The 21,358-nt window shown below is 38.9% G+C and overlaps 1 protein-coding gene and 2 pseudogenes across 2 annotated transcripts in view; 2 read left to right on the top strand and 1 right to left on the bottom strand.

Annotated features, from left to right (window-relative positions):
• RALB (RAS like proto-oncogene B) overlaps nucleotides 1-20,206 on the top strand; it is a 41,175-nt gene extending 20,969 nt beyond the window's left edge. For both annotated transcript variants that reach the window (XM_039872644.1, XM_039872643.1), the window contains 4 exons: nucleotides 4,110-4,282; nucleotides 11,692-11,900; nucleotides 15,401-15,578; nucleotides 18,439-20,206. In XM_039872644.1, coding sequence (XP_039728578.1) covers nucleotides 4,169-4,282; nucleotides 11,692-11,900; nucleotides 15,401-15,578; nucleotides 18,439-18,558 — 621 coding nt within the window. In that variant the 5' untranslated portion in view covers nucleotides 4,110-4,168 and the 3' untranslated portion in view covers nucleotides 18,559-20,206. The remainder of the gene's footprint in view (nucleotides 1-4,109; nucleotides 4,283-11,691; nucleotides 11,901-15,400; nucleotides 15,579-18,438) is intronic.
• On the top strand, nucleotides 1,870-1,988 carry LOC120610418 (uncharacterized; annotated as a pseudogene).
• LOC120610410 (uncharacterized) lies at nucleotides 13,810-13,927 on the bottom strand (annotated as a pseudogene).
• Nucleotides 20,207-21,358: the final 1,152 nt, after the last annotated feature.

Genomic DNA, 21,358 nt, shown 5'->3' with positions numbered 1-21,358 from the left:
ATGGTTATTTCAGTTTTCAAGCTTTCAGCACAGACGTTTTGGCAAGTATCTGAATTTGTTGAATTGTCTACAGTTTGTTTATTATGGTTTCTTCTAGAAAAATTGACTTCGTTTTTTGAAAATAACAGCTCAGAATTACATGTGTTTGAAAGTGCACCCTCCGAACCTGGAAAACTATTTCTCCATTTTCATGCAACTATAATAATTCTTAGAAGCAAGGTTGCTTCAGAGAAATTGAATGAGAGCTTGATGGCCTGAAGATTCCAACCTCATTCACCAACTCAGCTCTCTGGAACCAGAAATTAGGCCAAAAGCAGTTTCACCTCCCTAAACTGAAGCCTTTTAGGGAGGGCTGCTCCTTATCGCATTTATTCTAGTTTAGTCACAATTCACATGTGCTTAATTATCTAGTTAATTGCTTAGAACACTTATTAAAACGCACATAATTAGAAAAAGGAGAGCAGGAAGAAGGCATGGTATAGGCAAGTAAACTGATGGTCCAATGAAAGGGGAAAGAGCGGGCAGACATGCTTGCCAAGAAGCCCAAGGCCTATCACATAACTGATTTTCAAGGTGATGTTGATCCTTAAATCATCAAGAAGAGGTTTAATTGTGTTCAGTCTGCTCTGTTTAATAAGATGGATAGATATAATACTTGAAAAATAACATGTAAGACTACATAAACATGATCTTGAATAGCTTTTAAATATAGGAATATGTAGATTAAAATTTTGGCAGGAAATACACTATTAATAGTGAATGTCTGTCGGTCGCAGGATTATAGGTGATTTTTTTAAAAGATAGTTTTGTGTATTTTGTAAATTTTCTACTGGCAATTGAAGAGGTTCAGTATATGCCACCCCAAAGTCTGCCACTTTGATGTAAGGATTATTTTGACCTGAAGGCAATTGAGAAGGTAGTAGATGAAAACTCTCTGCCGTCCCCTCTCTACCAGGACGGGCAGGATGATTCTTTTTCTTTTTTTTAGCATTTTATTTTATTATTAGTTTCAAGTATACAGTACATTGGTTAGACATTTATATAGATTATGAAACAATCACTCCAATTACTCTGTCACCCACCTGGCTCTCCACCTAGCCATCATATTAACGCTGACTGCATTCCCTCATGCTCCCCATCCCCGTGACCAACTACTAATTTGTACTTCTTTAACCCTTCACTTCTTTCTCCCAGCCCCCCAACTCCCCTTCCCTCTGGCCATAACCAGATTGTCCTCTATATTTGTGAGTCTGTTTACCATTAGTTTGTTCTTTCTGTTTCTTAGATTCCGCATATAAGTGACATCATGTGGTATTTATCTTTCTCTGTCTGACTTATTTTGCTCAGCATAATAACCTCTTACTCACCGGAGACAACTCTAGACTCTGATGTGCGCAGAGTAGGCACCGGAGGAATCTACCTGACAAACGTGGCTCACTAGCCCTTCCTTTCCATTAGTTTCCCTCATATATTTACCATTCCACAATTTGTCACCATTAGAGGTGCAAAGTCACTTTCCTCTGCCTTGTCATTTCTCCACGAAATTTGTTGTTCTTTTGTTAAGATGCTGTGTAAGCCCAGGTTCTAGCCACCCCCTTTGATAACTCATCACTGCGTTCTCCTGTGTGTAATAAACTTCTGTTTTTCTCTTTTCCCTTCTCTTTAATCTGTCTTTTGCAAGTCTAATTTTTAGAGCCTCTGCCAATGAACTAAGATGGGTTTGTTTTCCTTTCCCTACATTTTTTATTACTTTTCATTTTAAATACTTTACAAAATATTTTAGATATTTCAGGGTGCTTCTGGTTCAACTCCTGGTCATTCGATAATTAATTTTTCTCACATATTTATTTTTGTTAAAAATGATCAGATGTCTACGGCCATGCCACCCTGAACAAGCCCGATCCCGTCTGATGTCGGAAGCTAAGTGGGGTCGGGCCTGGTTAGTACTTGGATGGGAGACCACCTAGGAAGGCCAGGTGCTGTAGGTGTAAAAAATAAAAAAATAAAGGATTGTAAGCTGACAAGGTCCTTGCAATCTGTGAGGTCAACCAAGGGTTGCCTTGCCTAAAACAAACAAACAAACAAATAAATAAGATCAGCTAATACTTTTTATAAGAGCTGTCTGAAAAGTCCTGCTAGTTATGTATGCTGACTCGTGCGTGCCATAGGTTGGAACACTGGGCTCCTGTTTGTAGGCTTTAGCTGTGAGAATCCTAAACTGTCTTAACTGCATGTTGTCCCTTCAGAGAGGTTGTTTAGCAGCAGCCTGCCTCTCATTCCCACACTGTGAGCTGAGCAGCCCAGCCCAGCCCAGCCCAGCCCATCCCAGCCCCAGCCCCAGCCGGGGATTACTTTTTATGTTAATTTCTCGACTTTGGAGGAATGCTTTGGTTACAGATTTTCAGAGTACACTTAAAGAAGGCCAGGACTCTGGCAGACCAGCTTCCTTGTCATCTTCCCCTGTTGGTGGGAGCTGTTTCTCTAGTTCCTTTTTTACCTGAAAATGTGCTCCTTCAAGGGCCTTGGCTTCTCAAGTCTGAATTAAGAGGGGGTCTCAGTTCTAACTCCCACCTGGCAAAGGGCTGTTATGCTAGGCTAGCCTTGTGTGTTTATTAAATTCTAAATTACCAAGAATAGCAGCCATCCAGGACTGCAGAAATGTCAGCCCTTACTGCTTGGATTTTTTTTTCCTCCTCAACACAGGGATTTCTTACTTTTCTTTTGAGCTTGGCTGTGCATTTAAGAGAAGTTCTCCACCTTACAGGTCTACTTTAGCCACCTGGGAAGCTTTTAGATATCCCTATGCCCAGGCTGCATCTCAGATCGATCTCCTTTGAAGCTCTGGGGTGGGATCCAGAGGTCCCAGGTGATCCCATTGTGCAGTCAAGGATGGGAACCACTGATTTAAAAAGATGTTTTATGTTACCCAGTGATGTCTGTTTGTGTGTGTGTTGTGTGTATTTATTTTTCTAGTGGAGGTATTTTCAAGTTACTCTGTCAGAAGTAATGGAAATAGGAGCTCATCGTGTTGTAATTAGAAAAAAAAAATCCTCTTAAAATTAGATATGAAGGAAACCAACCGTTATTAAGTTCCTACTGTGTACTAGTTACTGTGCTTACGTCTTTCACATGTGTTATCTCATTTTAATGCTCAGAAAAATCCTGCAGGGTATGTGGTAGTTTACTAGTTTTTGCAGATGAGAAAACTGGCTTGGAGAAACTGAATAACTAGTTCTAGGTCACACAGCTCACAAATGACTGAGCCAGAGTCAGGCCCATGTTCTTTTTCCTTCCTCTGTGCTATATGTGAAATAGGGAGCTTTTTCCATTCAAATTATTTAAAATAAAAATTGGCATTTGGATTAGAATAAGTTCCAGGTAGTATCTGTTAAATTTACTTATTCAGAATACCTCATCTTCCCATAATTCCAGGGGTGCTCTACTCATTTTATCTCACTCTGATGAGGTTAAATGGATTTTGACTAATAAGATTGTTATTTTGGAAAAGTTGAACTCAGTTCATCATTTTACATGTACTTGAAGTAAATTATTTAGTTTTCCTTTTACCTCTATCGTGTGTCATGAAGCGGGGTTGCTCGTTATAAAAAATCCAAGCACTTATCCCTTTTCAGATCACCCCCTAGTCCCCATGGAGGGCTGTGTGAGTGGATATGTGTTGGGAGGGAGTGGCACTGGGTGAAGGATGGGTGGACTGAGAGTACAGAGGGAGTCCTGGTGTTCTGTGTGGCCCCAGTTGACTCTGGGCAGGGGTAGGAATCTGGGCTCGAGCTCTTTGGTCACCTTACCTCAGTGAAGCAGTGTCGAGGATGTATTGGTCTTTAGTGGCTGGTCGTTTCCCCACCGTCCCCATGATACCAGTGTTGGGTGCCCATGCCTATTTCTTCTCTCTTGGCTTGCCTTTGCTCCGGTTCTGCTGTGGCAAATGACTTCCAGAGTTGCTGGTGGGCTTTATCTCTGCCCAGAGCCTGGAGGAGTTACTACTCTCCGTTGGAATGTCTGGGTTAGGCTTTTCTGGAGCATAAGGATTTCATTTGATTTCAGTTGGGTAGAAATCAAATGTCTTAAGTTTTTGTCTTTCTCACTGGCAGCTCTTCAACTGGGTATTCGCAACCCAGTCCGTGTGTCGCAACCACAGAAAACCAGCAGGATGGCTGCAAACAAGAGTAAAAGCCAGAGCTCCTTGGCCCTTCATAAAGTGATCATGGTTGGCAGTGGAGGGGTTGGCAAGTCGGCCTTGACACTTCAGTTCATGTATGATGAGGTAAGACACGCCAGGCACAGGCGCCTTCGTCCCGAGTCTGCTGTAGCAGTGTCCCTCCTTCAGCGGTGTTCACGTGCCCACTCCTTCTTGCACATAGAAGATCGTGGGGCAAATTCATGTTAAGGAGGTTTCCGAGTAGCTTTATCAGGGGTCTCACCAGCGTGAGATCAGGATTGCTGATTTTTGGTAAGTAATTTCAACTCTGGCAGGAATGTGAGGGGCCCCTGCTTGCATTATTTCCATTGTTATACTTTGAGCTGTCTTTTTGACAGGCACAAGAGAGGGAGGAGGGACCTTTGCACAGATATTTCTAAAGAATGGGTCTGATACATAGCTTTGCGAGGGTCTATTTTGGGAGCTGTTGAAAGGGAGAGGTAAATCGTCATAAGATTTCATCCTTTCTCAAGTGGTAGACTTCAGGTTCTGCCTTGCAGCAAGGGAGGGCTTGCACCATCTTTGCCCGAAATGTCCATCACTTAACGTGGATACTGTAACTAGTGCTGAGTCCAGTGTGACGGTATTGGATTCCTGTGGCAACGAATGTCTCTTCTTGATCACCATTGCGGGTACTACAAGCAGGGTATTCAGATTAGAGCTTAAACGGCAGGGCCTCTCACTTGCATCACATTTTACATGGTCATGTGCTTTACAAAATTTGTGAAACAAAGCTATCGGAACAATAATTGGTTAAGATCATTCTCCCTTTTCATTAGACTTTCCATCTGTCCAGCTTCCTCTTATTTTGGATGGTGTCGGAGTGGCCATGGCACTTTTAGAATCTAGCTGAGGGAAGTCGAATTAAGGATATGTTTAGCTGGAGGTTAGTGGTATGTATTTATGTGGTTTGAAGTCACTTTTGGGCTGCGGTTGTTATTACTAGCCGTCCTAGTGCAGGAATAGCTTCCAGAAATATTCCTACAGCCCACTGTGCTGACTCACCTGGCACTGTGATATGAGCTGCAGCGCTAGGGTGTATCTTGGTATGAACTTGTCCTATGGCACCTGGCACTGAATGTGTGGGCAGTGGAGGAGAAACAAGGGTTGAAACATAGGAATCTACAGACTAGTCTGGAAAGGCTTCCAGATCTTACAGGGAAGCTCAAGAGAGGTACCCTAAACTTGACAGTAGTCCTACAACTTTCATTTCTAGTAATGTCAAGTAGTTGTGAAGCTGAAAAAACCTTTCTAAACTATCAATAAAATAAAAATTTGGATCAACGAGGCTAGAGGAAAGACTAAATTTTTTTTATTCTCTGTAGGAAATATTCCAAAATCACTGGCATATGACAAGATAATCAAAGAATATACAGCAAACAAACAAAAAGTAGGATGGTATTCTGGAGGTATGCCAGGCAATTAATTAATAAAAATATGTTATTTGGCTGGATTTTGTAACGTAAGCGGTATTTGTGTTCTCTATTGCTGTGTAACAAATTATCACAAATTCAGCAGCTTAAAACAACGTATATTTTTTACCTACAGTTTCCAGGTGTCAGGAATCTGGCTTGGCTTAGCTGAGACCCTGAGCTGCTGTGCTCAGGGTCTCACAAGGCTGCAGTCGGTGTCAGCTGAGACTAGGAGCTCACCTGAGGCGCGGGTCCTCTTCCAAGCTCTCTAGTTGCTGGCAGCTCCTAGAAGTGGCCATAAGTCCCTGCTACCACACCCTTCTCATAGGTATTTTATACCATGGCCACTTGCTTCTTCAAGGCCAGCAGGAAGGTCTCTGGTTAGCTAAGACAGATTCTTATAGAAGGAAATGTAATCATGTGGTAACCTTATGCCCATTGTCATATTCTGTTGGTTAGAAGCCGGTCACAGGTTCCTCTGCATCCAAGGGGACGCATCATATAACAGCATGACTCATTGAGGGTCACCTGAGGGTATGTTCGCCACAGTATTTGTCCACTCAAAAATTTTATGATGGATTTCAGTTTCCCCTTCTAGATATTCATTTTTCTATCCAATATTATATGTGTAATTTTATATTTCTTAAAGAGAGGCCCAAGATGAATAAGCTTCAGACCAAACCCTTGATCTCCTTCTGGAGATCTTATCATGAGAAACCTGCTTTTCTCATGATGCTTACATTTTGATGCTTACATTTCTTTATCTTATAAAAGGGGCCAAAATTGGGAAATCTAGTGGAATTTGCTTAATTTACCCACACATTTTTGCATCAAAGAGGAGATATAAATTTTGAAGTTTTGGAAATTTTTGTTTACTTGTTTGGTTTTGCTTATTAATGTGATTTACCTACTATAAATTCTTTTCTGTAACAGAGGCTGGGGAGGAAGAGAGAGTGAGGAGAGGATTCAGATGAAGGAGATAGGATTAAAGGCGTAGTTAGTTCATGAGATGAGGGAAGGGGATTTTGTCCCCTTAAGGAATGAATAATTGGCCATGTCTGAGATATTTTTGATTATCTCAACTGGAGGGCGAGTACTACCAGCATCTAGTGGGTACATGCCAGGGATGCTCCTTAACATCCTACAGTGCACGGGAGAAAACTATCCCATCCAAAATGTCCATAGTACTTCTGTTGAAAAATCCAGGATTAGAGGCAGAGCTTGGAGACTAGGATTTTTCTGCTCAGCACTGCTGCTGGCACCGTGGGACACTAGGAGTCTCGTCTGGATTTTTTATGTTTATGATGTTTGTTTGTATGTGGCAAGAGGGAGGGAAAAGATGCATGCAAAAGAATCAGGAGTGTTTTCTTCTTAGTTTCTTCAGAGAAACAACAGAAAGTTATGCTTGACCTTAGGCTGTTTTTCTCATGGGCTAACACATTTGAGGACCAGAAGACAGCAGTACGTTTTGAAGAAATGGTAAAATAAAATCAGATCAAGGGAAGACGAGAGATGAATTGATGTGCACTTATGGAAGTCTTTACTTGATTTCTAAAACAGTGCTGTCTAATAGAACCTCCTGATAATGAAAGTGTTCTATATCAGTATTGTCCAATAAAGGCGGCTACTGAGCGTTTGAGACATGGCTAGTGGCTACTATATTGGACGGCATTCCAGAATCATAATTTTAGAGCTTGAAGAGACCGTAGCAGTTATGCCCTAAACCTTGCTGGTCATAGAATCTCCTGGGGGACCTTTTATTAAATACCTTCTGAATAACACTTCTGGAGTTGAGAATTGGGAATCTTCTTTTTTATAAAGCCTTCCCAGCAATTCTAACACATGGCCAGGTGTGGTAACTCCTGCCCGAAAGTCCAGCATGTTTTCATAGAAAAGGAAACTGAGTCATATACTTGTTGAAGCTAGTTGTCTAAAGTCTCATGGTCCATTCAAACTCTTTGTGGTCCAATGCTTTACTTTTTGTGTTTTTAAAAATTTCCCTCATTTGGTAGAATTGCCATGAAAATTGGATTATGGAAGGAGTCACAGTCCCAGAAGTCTTTATTTTTGTCTGAGTTCTGACTTTGAGAAAAATTAGAGATTTTTAACCAGTTTATCCTTGACCTAACATACTTGAAGACTTTTTAAGTTATTTGCCAATTCTGGTAGTGTGATGCTGGTGATGGGGAGAATTTAGCAGCACCTGCTTCAGACTTTCAGTGGCTGGCAAGGTCGGCATAGACGTGGCTTAGTAACAAGGGGTCTGTGCAAAGTTCATCTTAGATTTTTGCGTATTGGGCATCTGAAACTGAATCACACACAGCTCAACGAGGCCAGCGGTGTGGTTCATCTTAACAGATACCAAGGCTTAGGGGATTTCCTATTTCTAGTGGAAAAATATGAACACCAAGGTTGTAATCCAATGTTCTGATAATAAGCACACTTTTCACTGGCACAGAGGTATGTATTCATATCAGGGCATTCTGACTTTTAGTGTCAAAGGAGTCATGGAACTCTTGTTGATTTTAACCTTGAAAGCTCAGAAACATGCAATTGAGATGCTTTATGGTGGTATTCAGAGATTTGCACTAGATGGCTTGTGGGGGTTGGTCATATATTTGTCTCTTTGGAAAGGAGTTAAAAGACGGACACTATAATGAAGCATAGGCAAATTTTCACATTTTCTCTATTTTAAGATAATAGTATAACTATAAGGGAACCTAATACGAAAAATCTTTTGGTATTTTTATTTTTAGGTTTAAAGTCATTTAAACTCGTATCTCTTAATTGGTAATATAAGTCTCTTTTTAAGGGAGTTCTTCAAAGGGCCCGTAAGTTCAAATTGGTATTTTCAATTCAATTTTGAAATTTTAAAAAAATTAAATTACAATTTTATAAAGATATAATTCACACAACATGAAATTCACCTTTTTAGAGTATACAATTCAATGATTTTTAGTATATTCACACAGATATGCAAGGATCACCATCATATAAATTTAAAACATTTCATCACTCCTTCTGCCCAAAACCCTACTTATTAGTAGTCATTTATTATTATTGCCCCCCCCAATTCCTGGTTCTTGACAACCACTTTCTGTTTTTATGGATTTGCCTATTCTAGACATTTTAGATAAATGGAATCATACAATATGTTACCTTTATATCTGGCTTCTTTCACTTAACATAATGTTTTTTAAATTCGTCCGTGTTGTAGCAGTATTTCATTCCTTTTAAAAAAGGAATATAATTTATATACTATAAATTTTACCCTTTTAAAGTATACAACTCAGTGTTTTTAGTATAGTCACAGAGTTATACAATGATCACCACTATCTAATTCCTGAACATTTTCATTACCCAGAAAGAAACTCCATACCCATGAGCAGTCACTCACCATCCCGCCTCCCCTGCCACAGTCCTGGCAACTACTAATCTACCGTACAGTTCCATAGATTTGTCTGTTCTGGACATTTCATATCAATAGACTCATGTAATATATGACCTTTTGTGTCTGGCTTCTTCTTACCATAATTTGTCAAGGTTCATCTATATTGTAATAGGAATCAATACTTTGTTCCTTTTTGTGACTGAATAATAGTCCATTCTCTGGATATACCATGTTTTGTTTTTCCATTCATCAATTGATGGACATTTGTATTGTTTCTGCTTTTCGGCTATTATAATAATGTTACGAACATTTGTGTACAAGTTTTGAATGTGCACGTATGTCTTAAATTCTCTTTGGCGTATATCTAGGCATGAAATTTGCTGGGTCGTATTGTAATTCTATGTATAACTTTTGGGAACTACAAAACTGTTTTCCATGGAGGCTGCACCATTTTACAATCCCACTAGCAATGTATGATGTTGAGCATCTTTCCATGTGCTTATCGGCCATTCGTATATCTTCTTTGGAGAAATGTCTATTCAGATCTTTTGTTTAGTTTTTGATTGGGTTATTTGTCTTGTCATTGTTGAGTTTTAAGAGTTCTTTATATATTTGGGTTACAAGTCTCTTTTTAGATATACGATTTACAAATATTTTCTTCCATTCTTTGGATTATCTTTTTACTTTCTTGATGGTGTCCTTTTTGAAGCATGGAAGTTTTAAATTTTGATGAAGTCCAATTTATCTATTTTTGTTGTTGTTGTTGTTTATGTTTTGGTGTCATATCTAAGGGTGCATTGCTAAATCCAAGGTCATAAAGATTTAAACCTGTGTTTTTTTTCAGAGTTTATAGGTTTAGCTCTTACATTAGGTCTTTGTTCTATTTTGAGTTAATTTTTGTATATGATGTGAAGTAGGGGCCCAAACGTGGATATCCACTTATACCAGCACCAATTCAATTTTAATAGTACATTGCTGTCATTAATTTACTTTTTTTCTGAATATCTTGACTTTCAGCATCAAGATAATTACTTATTTGATGTATAATACAATATAAAGAAATAGTTATGAAATACTATCATTGTTACTAAATAATATAAACACTGAGGTAAGTTTACTATTTCTTTGATTTTTTTTTTTTTGTCTTTAGCCTCTTTTAGTGGGATGCATTCTATCAAAACGTTCTATTCCAAAGACTCTTGAATTAATTCTCTGTGTTGCTACATTCCCCATTTAATATTCATTTGGGTTCGTTTTGCTTCAGTTTTTCTGTTTAATGGCTTTTAAATTTGTTTTGTTTTGTTTGTTCTTTCAAGGTATCTTTTTGGCACATATGTACATACACATTAAGATATATATCTATATACACAATAATATATATATATTTTATATATTTTATTCTTCCTACTTTCTTTGTGTAAAAGATAGACCGTTATATTCTGGATGTCTTTACATACCAGCACATAGTTTTCTTCCTCATTTTTTCTAGTCTCATAGTATTCCATTATGTGGATTCCTGCCACTGAGCATTTGGGCGGTTTTAATCTTTTGCTGTTACACACAGTGCCACAGTGAATAACCTTGTATGTTCTTGTGCAGGTGTTTCTGTAGATTAGATTCTAGAAGCAGGGTGGCTGGGACAGAGGATAAGTGCTTCTCTAGTTCTGTTAGATGTTGCCGTATTTATCTCCATAAAGACTGTACTGTGCTCTACTACCACTAGCAGCGTACAAGAGTGCCTTTTCCCCAGAGTATGTTGTCACACTTGGGATTTTTGCCATTCTGGTAGGTGAACAACAGTATCTCAATGTAGTTACAATTTGTGTTTTCTTTATTAGTGAGGATGAACATCTTTCATATATTTAACATCATATGTATTTATTTTTTTGTGAATTGTTTATGTCCATTGTCACGTTTCCCCATTGGATTGTTGATCTTTTTTCCCTTCCTGTTTCTAGAGACTGTATAGCTCTTTGTAATATGGCTTCAGATACTTTTTCTTGTTCGTCATTTGTCTTTGTTTGTAGTGTGTTGTGCCAAACACACTGTAGTGTGTTTTAAAAATTTTTTTTATGTAGTCTAATTTATCAATTTTTTCTTACATGGCTTCTGGATTTTGAGTCATAGTTAAAAAGGCCTTCCCCACTTCAAGGTAATAAAGGGATTTCACCCATGTTTTCTTCTAGTATTTGAGGGTTTTAGTTTTCACATTTAATCTTTGATGCATTTGGAGTTTATCATGTTGTATAGTTATTTAAGCCTCTTGGTACCTCTTACGAAATTGCTTTTTAGATGAATTTTAGAATTCTGTTGATTATAAATAAGAACTCCTGTTTCTCACCCTTGCTAGCGTTTGCTTTATAATTTTTTGCTAACAACAATATTGCCTAGTGTTCTGCTTTATGCTTGGTTTTCTCATCTGTAAAATGGGAATGTCTGCTCTTGTTTAAAAAGAAAATAAAAAATGGTAGAACTGAGAACAATAAAGAAGTGTTATATAAGGAGTTATTTTTATTTTATAGTGCCTTACATATAGCATGGTAATTAAAGGCACTCAGTAATACTCATTTGGCAAAGTAGGCAACGTACTTGTACATCAATAATTATTTTTTGGCAGATATTATTTCCCTTAAAACTTTGTTAATTACTGGTAATGTCGTTTATTTCCGCAGTTTGTGGAAGACTATGAACCTACCAAAGCTGACAGCTACAGAAAGAAAGTAGTTCTCGATGGGGAAGAAGTCCAGATAGATATTCTGGACACTGCTGGGCAAGAGGACTACGCAGCCATTCGCGACAACTACTTTCGTAGTGGGGAAGGTTTTCTCCTCGTGTTCTCAATCACAGAACATGAATCATTTACTGCAACTGCCGAATTCAGGTGTGTTTGAATAGCCTCCAGCCTCCAGGAAGCTTTTGCCTTCCTTTCATATGTCTTAGGCTTAGAATGAATTTTGGGGCTGAGCACAGTCATAGATGGTTGAGCTTGGAATTAGGAAGAATCTGTTCAAAGAATTTTCTGGGGCTTTTTGAATCTTGGCACATTAGAGTCCATCATTTGTTATAATCTCTTTGGACTTCCCTGTTTTACAATAATTTCCGAATATAAATTATCTTAAGATTCTATTGTTCCTAAAGGGAACAAAGCCATTGCACATAGTCAGAACCTGTTGTTTTGTTTTAAAACGACATAAACGATATAAATCCTGAGAGACAGTGATTGATAAGAGTCAACTATCTACCTTTTTTATAATTTTGCTTGAAAAGTAACAAGTTTGATTTGTTTTGATCTATATCGTCAGCAGAGTGAAAGATGTGAGTCAGAGTGACTGCTGCTACCATAAGATGGAAAGAACCCAACTTTGAAATCATACAGACCTGGGTTTGAATCCCTGCCCTGCCACTTAACAGTTTTGTGACCCTGGGCAAGTTTACCGAGTAGTAGAGATTCTGTTGTTGTTGTTGTTTTTTTATCTGAAGATGTACTCGTTAGTTGATGAAATGAAATGGTGCTCTAGACTGTAAATTCCATAAGGGCAGGAGCTGTGGCCACCCTTCATTGTGTTGTATCCCCAGACCTTCTCACAGCCTGGTCACATGGTCCTTCCATACTGAGTGCAATATTCACTGCTATAATTCATTTGAAAATGGGGTAAAGATACCTTAAGTTTATTTTGTTATAAGGAAATAGTGAGCTGTTAGGTGTAATTCTTATGGGAATTCTAACAGGAACAGATCTGTCCAGATGACTTTTTATTTTAAGAACCAGATCTAGAGTCTAACAGGAACTTAAAAAAGGGAGAAAAAACACAGTAATTTTTTTCATTCTTTAGCAAGTTTGTCAGAAATTAAGGTGGTCAATTGAAGAAGAAAATGAGGAAGCTAAATATCCTCCTAAGATTTGGAAGGAAGCATCAATGGGCCAGGGAGGCAGGCCTCATGGTAAACCAGTAGAGCGAGTAGAAAGTAATAGACCGTGCCTCAGTTGTTAGGCTTTTATAGTTGCAAGACTTCGAAGGTTGAGTAACTCAGTTCTCTGGAACTATAGGGTGTGTGCCATGTGCCATGGCGATCAGTCAAATCACTAGGGCTCCTTATGAGAAGTCCTCATAATTTTAGACTTCTCTGACATACCTAGAGGTTTCTATATGTGGATATAGCCTATGGATTCATAATCGTTTGCAGCTGCATAATTCTGTTTTTATGCCTCCTTGAAATAAAACAGGACAGATGCACACACTACTAATTTTCTTCCTTGTCCTGCGCCTTTTGATTTTCTGCTGCCTTTTGACTCACCGAGAAAGGAAATGCTGGGCAGTAGAAGAGTCATCTTCTGAGAATCAGTGGTACCACCCTTGGCCCGTCTTCCCGGATCACCACACACGCACACAGATCATGTTCATGCATTCCCACAGAGTTGGAGCAGGGTCTCATCTCATCTTGGGAGAAGGGTTTTGGTTGTTATGAGAGAAGAGAGATCCTTTGAAGAAAAAGGATAGACGACTACCTAAAAGAAAAAGGAAGGGAAGTGTGTTTTTCTGTCTTGAACTCTGACATTTAAATAAAAATCTCAGAGCTGCCCAGGTTTCGCATGTCATTGGAATCAGAAGAATGGAGGTGGATTTTCTGAGTTTTTGTGGTTAAGCTCAGTCACTTTACGTCTGGTAGCATTTTTAAAACAGCATTTCTGTGTTTATCTCCCAAATGTAAAGATCCTGACATTAAGCAAAATGTTAATACACTTTTTTTTTTAGTTTTTTTTTTTAAAAATTATTTATTATTATTATTTATGCCTACAGCACCTAGTCTTCCTAGGTGGTCTCCCATCCAAGTACTAACCAGGCCCGACCCTGCTTAGTTTCCAAGATCAGACATCGGGCTTTTATTTAGGGTGGCATGGCTGTAGACCAGGGACCGTGGCTCCACTGGGGCGCGAACCCAGAACCTTCTGTGTGTAAAGCAGACATGCTATCCTCTACACTATGAAACCACGTCCAATATACACTCTATCTTGATACTTTTCCTGGATATAGTCTACAAACTAGAGAAATTGTTTTGTTACAAGAGACAGAACTTGGTACTCTCATTTTTGGATCAGTATGTTTATGAATGAGATTATTTTACGTGCCTCTGCAAGACTAATGAGCCAGAAAGCTATCAGTTATTGTCTATAGTTTATATTGATGAATCACATAACTTCTAAAGGGAGCATGCTCTTTGACCCCTGTTGAAATGTAGGGGACAGCAAAGCTGCTTAGAGGTAATTTTCAAGCATCTACTTGTGTCTTTTTCATTTTTCTTAAAATATTTGATTTCTGGTACTTTAATTGACTGTATGGAAAAATTTTTAAAGATTTTTATTGTTACGAAAAGTTATCCTATGTCATATAAAAATCAGTGCAAATCTCCACAAAATACATTTTTGAAGGGATGGGGGGGTCTCTTTTTGGAATGTATTGGAATGTAGAAGTAGAAATATCCCTACCTGATCAAAATAGTGCAAGTAGAGTATTTGATTATTTTTAATATTTGGTTTTGATTAATAACTTATATAGCTGATCATTTTTACCAGAGGTAAAATTTAACATGCTGTGGGTAACTTCTTTTAGAGAAGATGCTTTTGAAGTATTTTTCCATAGGTCTTGCAATATTTCATTTTCACTTTGTAGTAGAAAAATAATGTACATGAAATGCAATTACTGCCTGACATAACTGTCCGCATTCTGTGGCTTATAACAATTACTGTGTCTAAATGGAAACTGGGGTAGGAGGAGGCAGGAGCCTATACATATGTAAATATAATCGAAACAGAAGTTTCACAAAACCCTACTTACCTTTCCTCCTAGAGGTTCCCTCTGATGTTTCTTTTCTATTCTATTTCAGTGAGGGAAAAAAATTACTGGTTGCGACCTACTAAATTGATTTCATGATCTACTAATAGACTGCTAACCTCCATATGAAAAAACACTAGGTTTCACAGCTTTTATTCTCACAAAGAGATCATACCATTTTTTTCAGGGGCGTTATTAAGCATTTTATGTATGAAGATACTTCAGCTTGTTTTGATCCTAGAGGTCACCAAGTTTTTTTCTTTTTCTTTTCTTTTTTTGCCTAAGCAAAAATTAGGGACCCTGTCGAAATGCAGAATCCTGGACGCCCTCCCAGACATTTATTTCTGTAGCACTACTGTGGGGCCCAGAAATCTGCATTTGTAACGAGCACATCGGTCATTTGGAGAACCAGACTTTGAAAACCTTATCTAGTTTGTGACAGGATCTAGGGACTGCATCCTTGGGATAAGCCCGAAGTGTAGCAATTTCTTCTTCTGCCTTTGGAAAGCCTTTTTTTAAAAATGGCTTTATTTTTGATGTAACACCTTAGGGAACAGATCCTCCGTGTTAAAGCTGAAGAAGATAAGATTCCATTGCTGGTGGTGGGAAACAAATCGGACCTGGAGGAGCGGAGGCAGGTGCCGGTGGAGGAGGCCCGGAGTAAAGCAGAGGAGTGGGGCGTGCAGTATGTGGAGACATCGGCCAAGACCCGGGCCAACGTGGACAAGGTGGGCGTGCTCTTTGTGTTTCTTGGAAACACACTTGAGAAACGGCAGGACCTAAGCGTCACATCTGTTTGTTTTTAAGGGAATCATTTATGGAAACTAGAGGAGGACTGATTTTTCCAGATGTCCACGTCATTATGATGAGAGGTTCTGGGAGGGTTTGACCCTTACTGTAAATAACCCAGAGTTTTTCACTCTGTCACGACCTTTTTGGAGCATGCTTATTGGTGCTGGCACAGCCCGTGGATGTAGGATGAGATGAGGCTATTGGGTTGCGAAGCCTGTGCTGGAAGGGTGGACACTAAGTACAGCGGGTCCTCAGATAAGTCATTTTGTTCAGTGTCTCCTGTTATAACATTGCTAGGATGACATGGGAACTTAACTCTTGTTTATTTCAATTAGCCTATGGTAACATTTGTTTCTTTGGTGTACTGAGTCGCAGAACATATCCATGGTGTCAAGCGAGGACATACTGTAGCATCCCTATGCTCTCTCCATAGCCTTTTGTTCTGCAGGCGAGGGGCTCGTTGTGCCGGCTGCTTCTTGGGAGGTCCCCAAAGAAACAACATGTGTCTTGATTTTTCTCTCACTGAGTTATTAGTTAGATTTATTCTTTTCACCTTACCATCCACAGGCAGAGCCAAGGTGTTCTGTCTTTATAACGGAATCTGTCAATTGTATTTGCCCTCAGGAATCAACTCTGTAGGGATTTCTTTTCTCTCCCTTACCAAACCCCAGTGTACTTTCTCATTCAAATCTCTGAAGCTAATGAAAAGATGACCTTGATGATGATGAACACTGACAGTTTGAAAATCTATCTCCAGTGATTGCAATTTGTTAGGCCTTTTTTTTTTAAATTAGGTTCAAAGTGGTTATCACACAACTAAAATAGACAACTTAAAAGACGAGGCTCTCCCTGTGCCTTCCCCTTGTTCATCAGCGCTTATTTATGATTCATGCTCTTGTAAAATCTAAACACGTTTCACTTTGGCAGCTAAGCAGTGATTTGTCTGCTCTGTAGCATCAGTATCTGAATCCCCCAAATCGCTTCCTATGTTTCTTTTTCTTATGGAGAAAAAATTCTCCTTTACTGCTTACCTGAAGAAGGAGAGATTTGTAGCCAAGTTTTACTTTAGCTTGAAAGGTAGAGAGGCACATTGGTATATGGAATGTTATGTTGATGGGGTTACCTCTAGAAGCACGTTGGCAGCACCTACAGCATAAGTTTGTTTGGTTGTAGTCTGCAACGTGAAGTATGTTCACCTGTCAGACACTTTTTCTTTTTACTGTTATCTCAACTCTTAATGTTGATTATTATGCCATTCCAAATCTCTATCAAATCGTTTCCTAGCTATAGAAAACACACAGGAATTCCAGACATATACTTCATTTAAAAAGAATCATGAAGGCTTTCTCGCCATGGAACTGTCGACGTGTGTTTTTTTGGTGGGAAGGGTGGGTGGTGGGGAGGGGGGCTGTTGCACAGCAGCTTGTCGTCTTCCCTTCCTCCACTGGACCAGCTTGACCTGCCAAACAGGAACCAGCAGAAACTTATGACTGGCAGCATTGTATTCACTTGTAAACAATTTACTTGAAAGGAGGTTGTTGATAAGATCAGCCTGTGAACAACTCTGTCATCATTTTAAGTTGGATGCATTGCGTGCCCCTCCTCCTCCTGCCTTTTGCTGTTAGAACAAAAAGAAAAACCTGTAACATTTGAATCTTTTCACTGTTGTTGTTATGGGTGGGGTGCTTTTCTGAGAGCCTGGAGAAAAGAGGTGCGTAGGTTAGCCTGATCCAGGTTGCCGGGCGTTCTTTTCTGTGCTCTGAGCTGGTGGTAAGTACTTGTGAAGTCCCACACTCAGAAAGCTCGATTTTGCTTTCTACTAAGAAGGTATGTCTATGAAAATAAAAGGAGCTTGTGGTTTTGTGTGAAAGTCCAAAGATAAAAGCCTACACTCAAATCTTCGTCATTCTCTAGGAGAAATCTCAAATGTTTCTTTGTAGGAAGCATATTTTGTCTGCTCGGGTATAGTCAGTACTTTGGCACGATTGCTGGTAGCAGAGGGCAAAACCCAAATTATTGTGACAAATGATAATCCCTATCTCAGTAACACTGGCATTCAAAGGACAAGTCTCGTCAGTTCTTGATAAAGTTCCCTCTAGCTGATATCGCAAAGAATGGAGGCGGGGGTGTTCCTGAGAATTAGGGTAGGAATATACATGGGCAGGGGAAGCGTACCAGTACTTGTCTCTCCCCGCATGGCACCAGTTTCATAGTGCAGGAGCCTCATTTGTTATGGTTCATCCTCCCCTCTTTCTCTCCCCTCCAACTGTGTTCCTAAGTCTGCTATTGTGGAATTATGCTAGGAACGCTGTCATGCATAACGATGTTCCTACCTTGATAGGGTCATTATAAGGATTAAATAAGGTACAGGTACTGATATCATTTTTTCCTTTTCTGGTGGTTGGAAATGCTAGAAAGTCTGATTACTATTTGTTATTCTCAATATTTGTAAATATCGCAACCTTGCAGCTCTGTTTTGTGCTGCTTTATCCTTCGTCACACTTACCAGTAGAAGAGATTTTATTTGAAGTAAGCTGTTGAATGGTAGTAACGGTATGACTAGTAGTAACTGACTGGTCCTTAGGTTGACTAGTTGTATGATCTGAGCAGAGATGTTTATTTGGTAGAATTAGAATATGTTTTTAATGTTAATTCTTATTTATTCTAGACCTTTTGTTTTTGATGGCACGTGGTTCGTAAGAATAAGTTTGTCTTTATGCTTAGTCTGACTGCTTCATTAAATCATTAAATGGCTTTTTCCTCCCCCTTCTTTTCCTCCCTTCCTCCTCGCCCCAGGTATTCTTTGATCTAATGAGAGAAATCAGAGCAAAGAAGATGTCAGAAAACAAGGACAAAAATGGCAAGAAAAGCAGCAAGAACAAGAAAAGTTTTAAAGAGAGGTGTTGCTTACTGTGACTGTCAAGATGAATGAAGTCGATCGCAGCTAAGGACATGGGGTGGGGTCACTACGAGAAGACTCTGGTCTACTTCTTGGTGTGTTCCCTGCTCTCCTAACCTCATTCATGCAGACTTCTTTAAATGGGGAAAAATATTTGTGAATTAGTGGCTGGCAGAAGAAGTATTCCCTTGACCTCGCAGTGGGCCGGCGACTTTGTCAGGAGGTTTCGGAGTTCACTTCTCCTTCATTCTTCCCTTTCTCCCTTCTAGAAGTTTAAAAGCGTATATAGTGCTAGAGGTAGGAGGTAGTCCAGTGTTCATTAAAATGAAAGAGGACTGTTATAGCATCTCCCCCCACTCCAGTTTCATAACATTAGCATCTTTTGTTTTGAAATACACATGTCTTACTTTATTAGGTTTTGGGAGAAGGGGTGGAGTAAGGTTCCCCCAACCCTTCTGAGCTTAATGGTAGCACTCACAAAAATCTATTAAACTCTAATGACACTGACAAATTCAGAAGATTTTTGGGGATACGTTTCTTGGCAATATCCAGTGGATCTGAAGCATAGCTGAAAAAAAATTTTGAATTGGGCCAAACAGGTCAACACCAAGTGTATAAATCCTTCTCACATATGAAAAATGAAAGTTGCATTCTTTGTATTTAAATATTGGCCAATGATAGTCTGTGTGTTGGTTATTTTCCTTCTGTAGCAACCTGATTTTTGCGTGGGAGCTTCTTCGTAATAGACTAAGTGAAGATTCAAGAGTAGTATACTTTATAAATGACACATTTTTCTAATCAGATTTTTTAATTCTTTGGCTCAATCCTCTCCTAATTGCCAGTCCTGTGGTTAGGCCCGTCTTTCCTTAACCAGGAAGCAGCACGTTCTGTGCTCCTGATCAGCTTCTGTCTGCGCGGAAATGGAGAGTAGCCGCTTCTTTTCTTTCTTTGAGTGTAACATGAGTTCTCCTGGAGGATATGATGATTTACAATTGCATTCTAAAATCATGAAGCCAGCCCCTATGCCACACGTCCTGCTACCTCTCATAGAATTGCTGAGTAACTCTAAATTTAAAATTAGAAGAACTGGAGAAGGACAAGCCATCGTCCCTTTATCTCTGAGAACTGGCTACTATTTCTGATATATTTTTTTTTTCTAAGACAGCCATATAGTTAGGAAAAGGTTTTTATTGATGAGATATTGTTAATCTTTCTTGAATCAATCAGTATTCTAAATTCAGCAATCAGAAAATTATCCATCAGGAAAAGAGTACTGTGATAAAACCCAGTATTCACATTTTTTCCCCATTTTTCAGAAGTGACATTTTACATATTGGTGCCAAAAGTGAATTGGGATGGAGAGAGCAGGAACCTTTCGGATTTATGGTCACTATAGAAATTGTAGAAATTATGATCTGACTGGAAAACAACCTTGTGTCACCTCCCAAAGAATCATGGGTTTTTGAATAAAAAAAAGCAAACAAATATACTTTTTCAGGATTTCAGCCTTTTTATTTTATCCTTCTGTCATGTATGTAAAATGCAAATATTAAAGAAATTAACAGTAAGTTATTCATTATTCTTGTTTGATGTTTGGCAATAGACAAACTATTTCAATTCTTTGAATTGGGCGGTGGGAAATAAAATTATAAGTATAAACAGTAATTTGAACTTCATCTTTCCTTTGGGAGATGGAGATGACAACCCTTCTTAAAATTGAAAAAGTTGAAGGTAAGCACACTCTTGAATTTTTGAAACGACTGAGTTCTTTTTATCCTAGTTTGCCACCTGTTTGATGTCAGTTCTGGTCAAGAGTAGGTAGGTTTGGAATATGTACAAATAAATTAAAGATGGTATGAATTGTTTCATGCTGTGGAAATTATTCTCGGTATATATTATTAGTATATGCCTAAAGTCATATTTAACTGAACAGCAATCAGAAATGGATTTTCCTAATAGAAAAATTTATACATGAGATTCTTTTCCATAGAGGAATAAGGAAGCAATGTTATTTATAAATTTGAAACATAATTATTTGTTAAGTGATGAGCTGTTGTGTCCATAGCCTAGCGTTATTTTTCTGAAGTACTCGTCCTAGAAATAGGTGAGCACCTACTTGGTGTCAGGCTCCATTCTAGGTGCTGGGGTACGGTGTCGAATAAGGTAGGCAAGATCTTTATTCTCTTGGAGCTAATGCTTTCATGAAGAAAGACCAATAAATGAAAATATCGGGGGAAGTCCTTTGCTGAAAATAAAACTGGGTAATACGATAGGAGATGTTTTTGGGCAGGAGGGCCACTTTCAGTGGGTGGTCAGCAAGCTCTTTCAAGCGAGTGACATTTAAGCTGGGACTTCATGGCCTGGAGGAGCCGGTTGGGGTGGGGGCAGGGCATCTGGGCCAGGGAAGAGTTGGTCCAAGGCCCTCCCTAAGGTGTTCAGGAAAAGATCCTGAAGACCAACTGTGGCTGGAGTGTAATGTGTGAGGCGGGCAGAGTAGTAGAAGGAGATGTCACAGTCTCTCATTTCACAAAGTGAGTTAGGGGAAAAATAACTAAGTATGTTATTTTCTACAAGTATCCTATTTCATCAGATCTAAGACACCATTGATTATAAGGCGACATCATAATTTATATACCACTAAAAAAAACTCCTCTTAATTAAGTGAATCCATCCTGAGTTCAATGACATAAAAATGTGGAAAAAATATATATTTTAGATTAGGTGAAGTATATATAAATGTAAATGACAATTGAAATATAAAATTCACCTCTGCTGGTCTAGAAGTGACATTATAATAAAATACCGTAGAAGCTTAGC

This window comes from Pteropus medius, unplaced genomic scaffold (assembly GCF_902729225.1).
Source record: "Pteropus medius unplaced genomic scaffold, Ma_sr-lr_union100, whole genome shotgun sequence".
NCBI lineage: Eukaryota > Metazoa > Chordata > Mammalia > Chiroptera > Pteropodidae > Pteropus > Pteropus medius.
The sequence above is the reverse complement of the archived record's forward strand: the minus strand, read 5'-3'. Positions and strand labels throughout refer to the sequence as shown.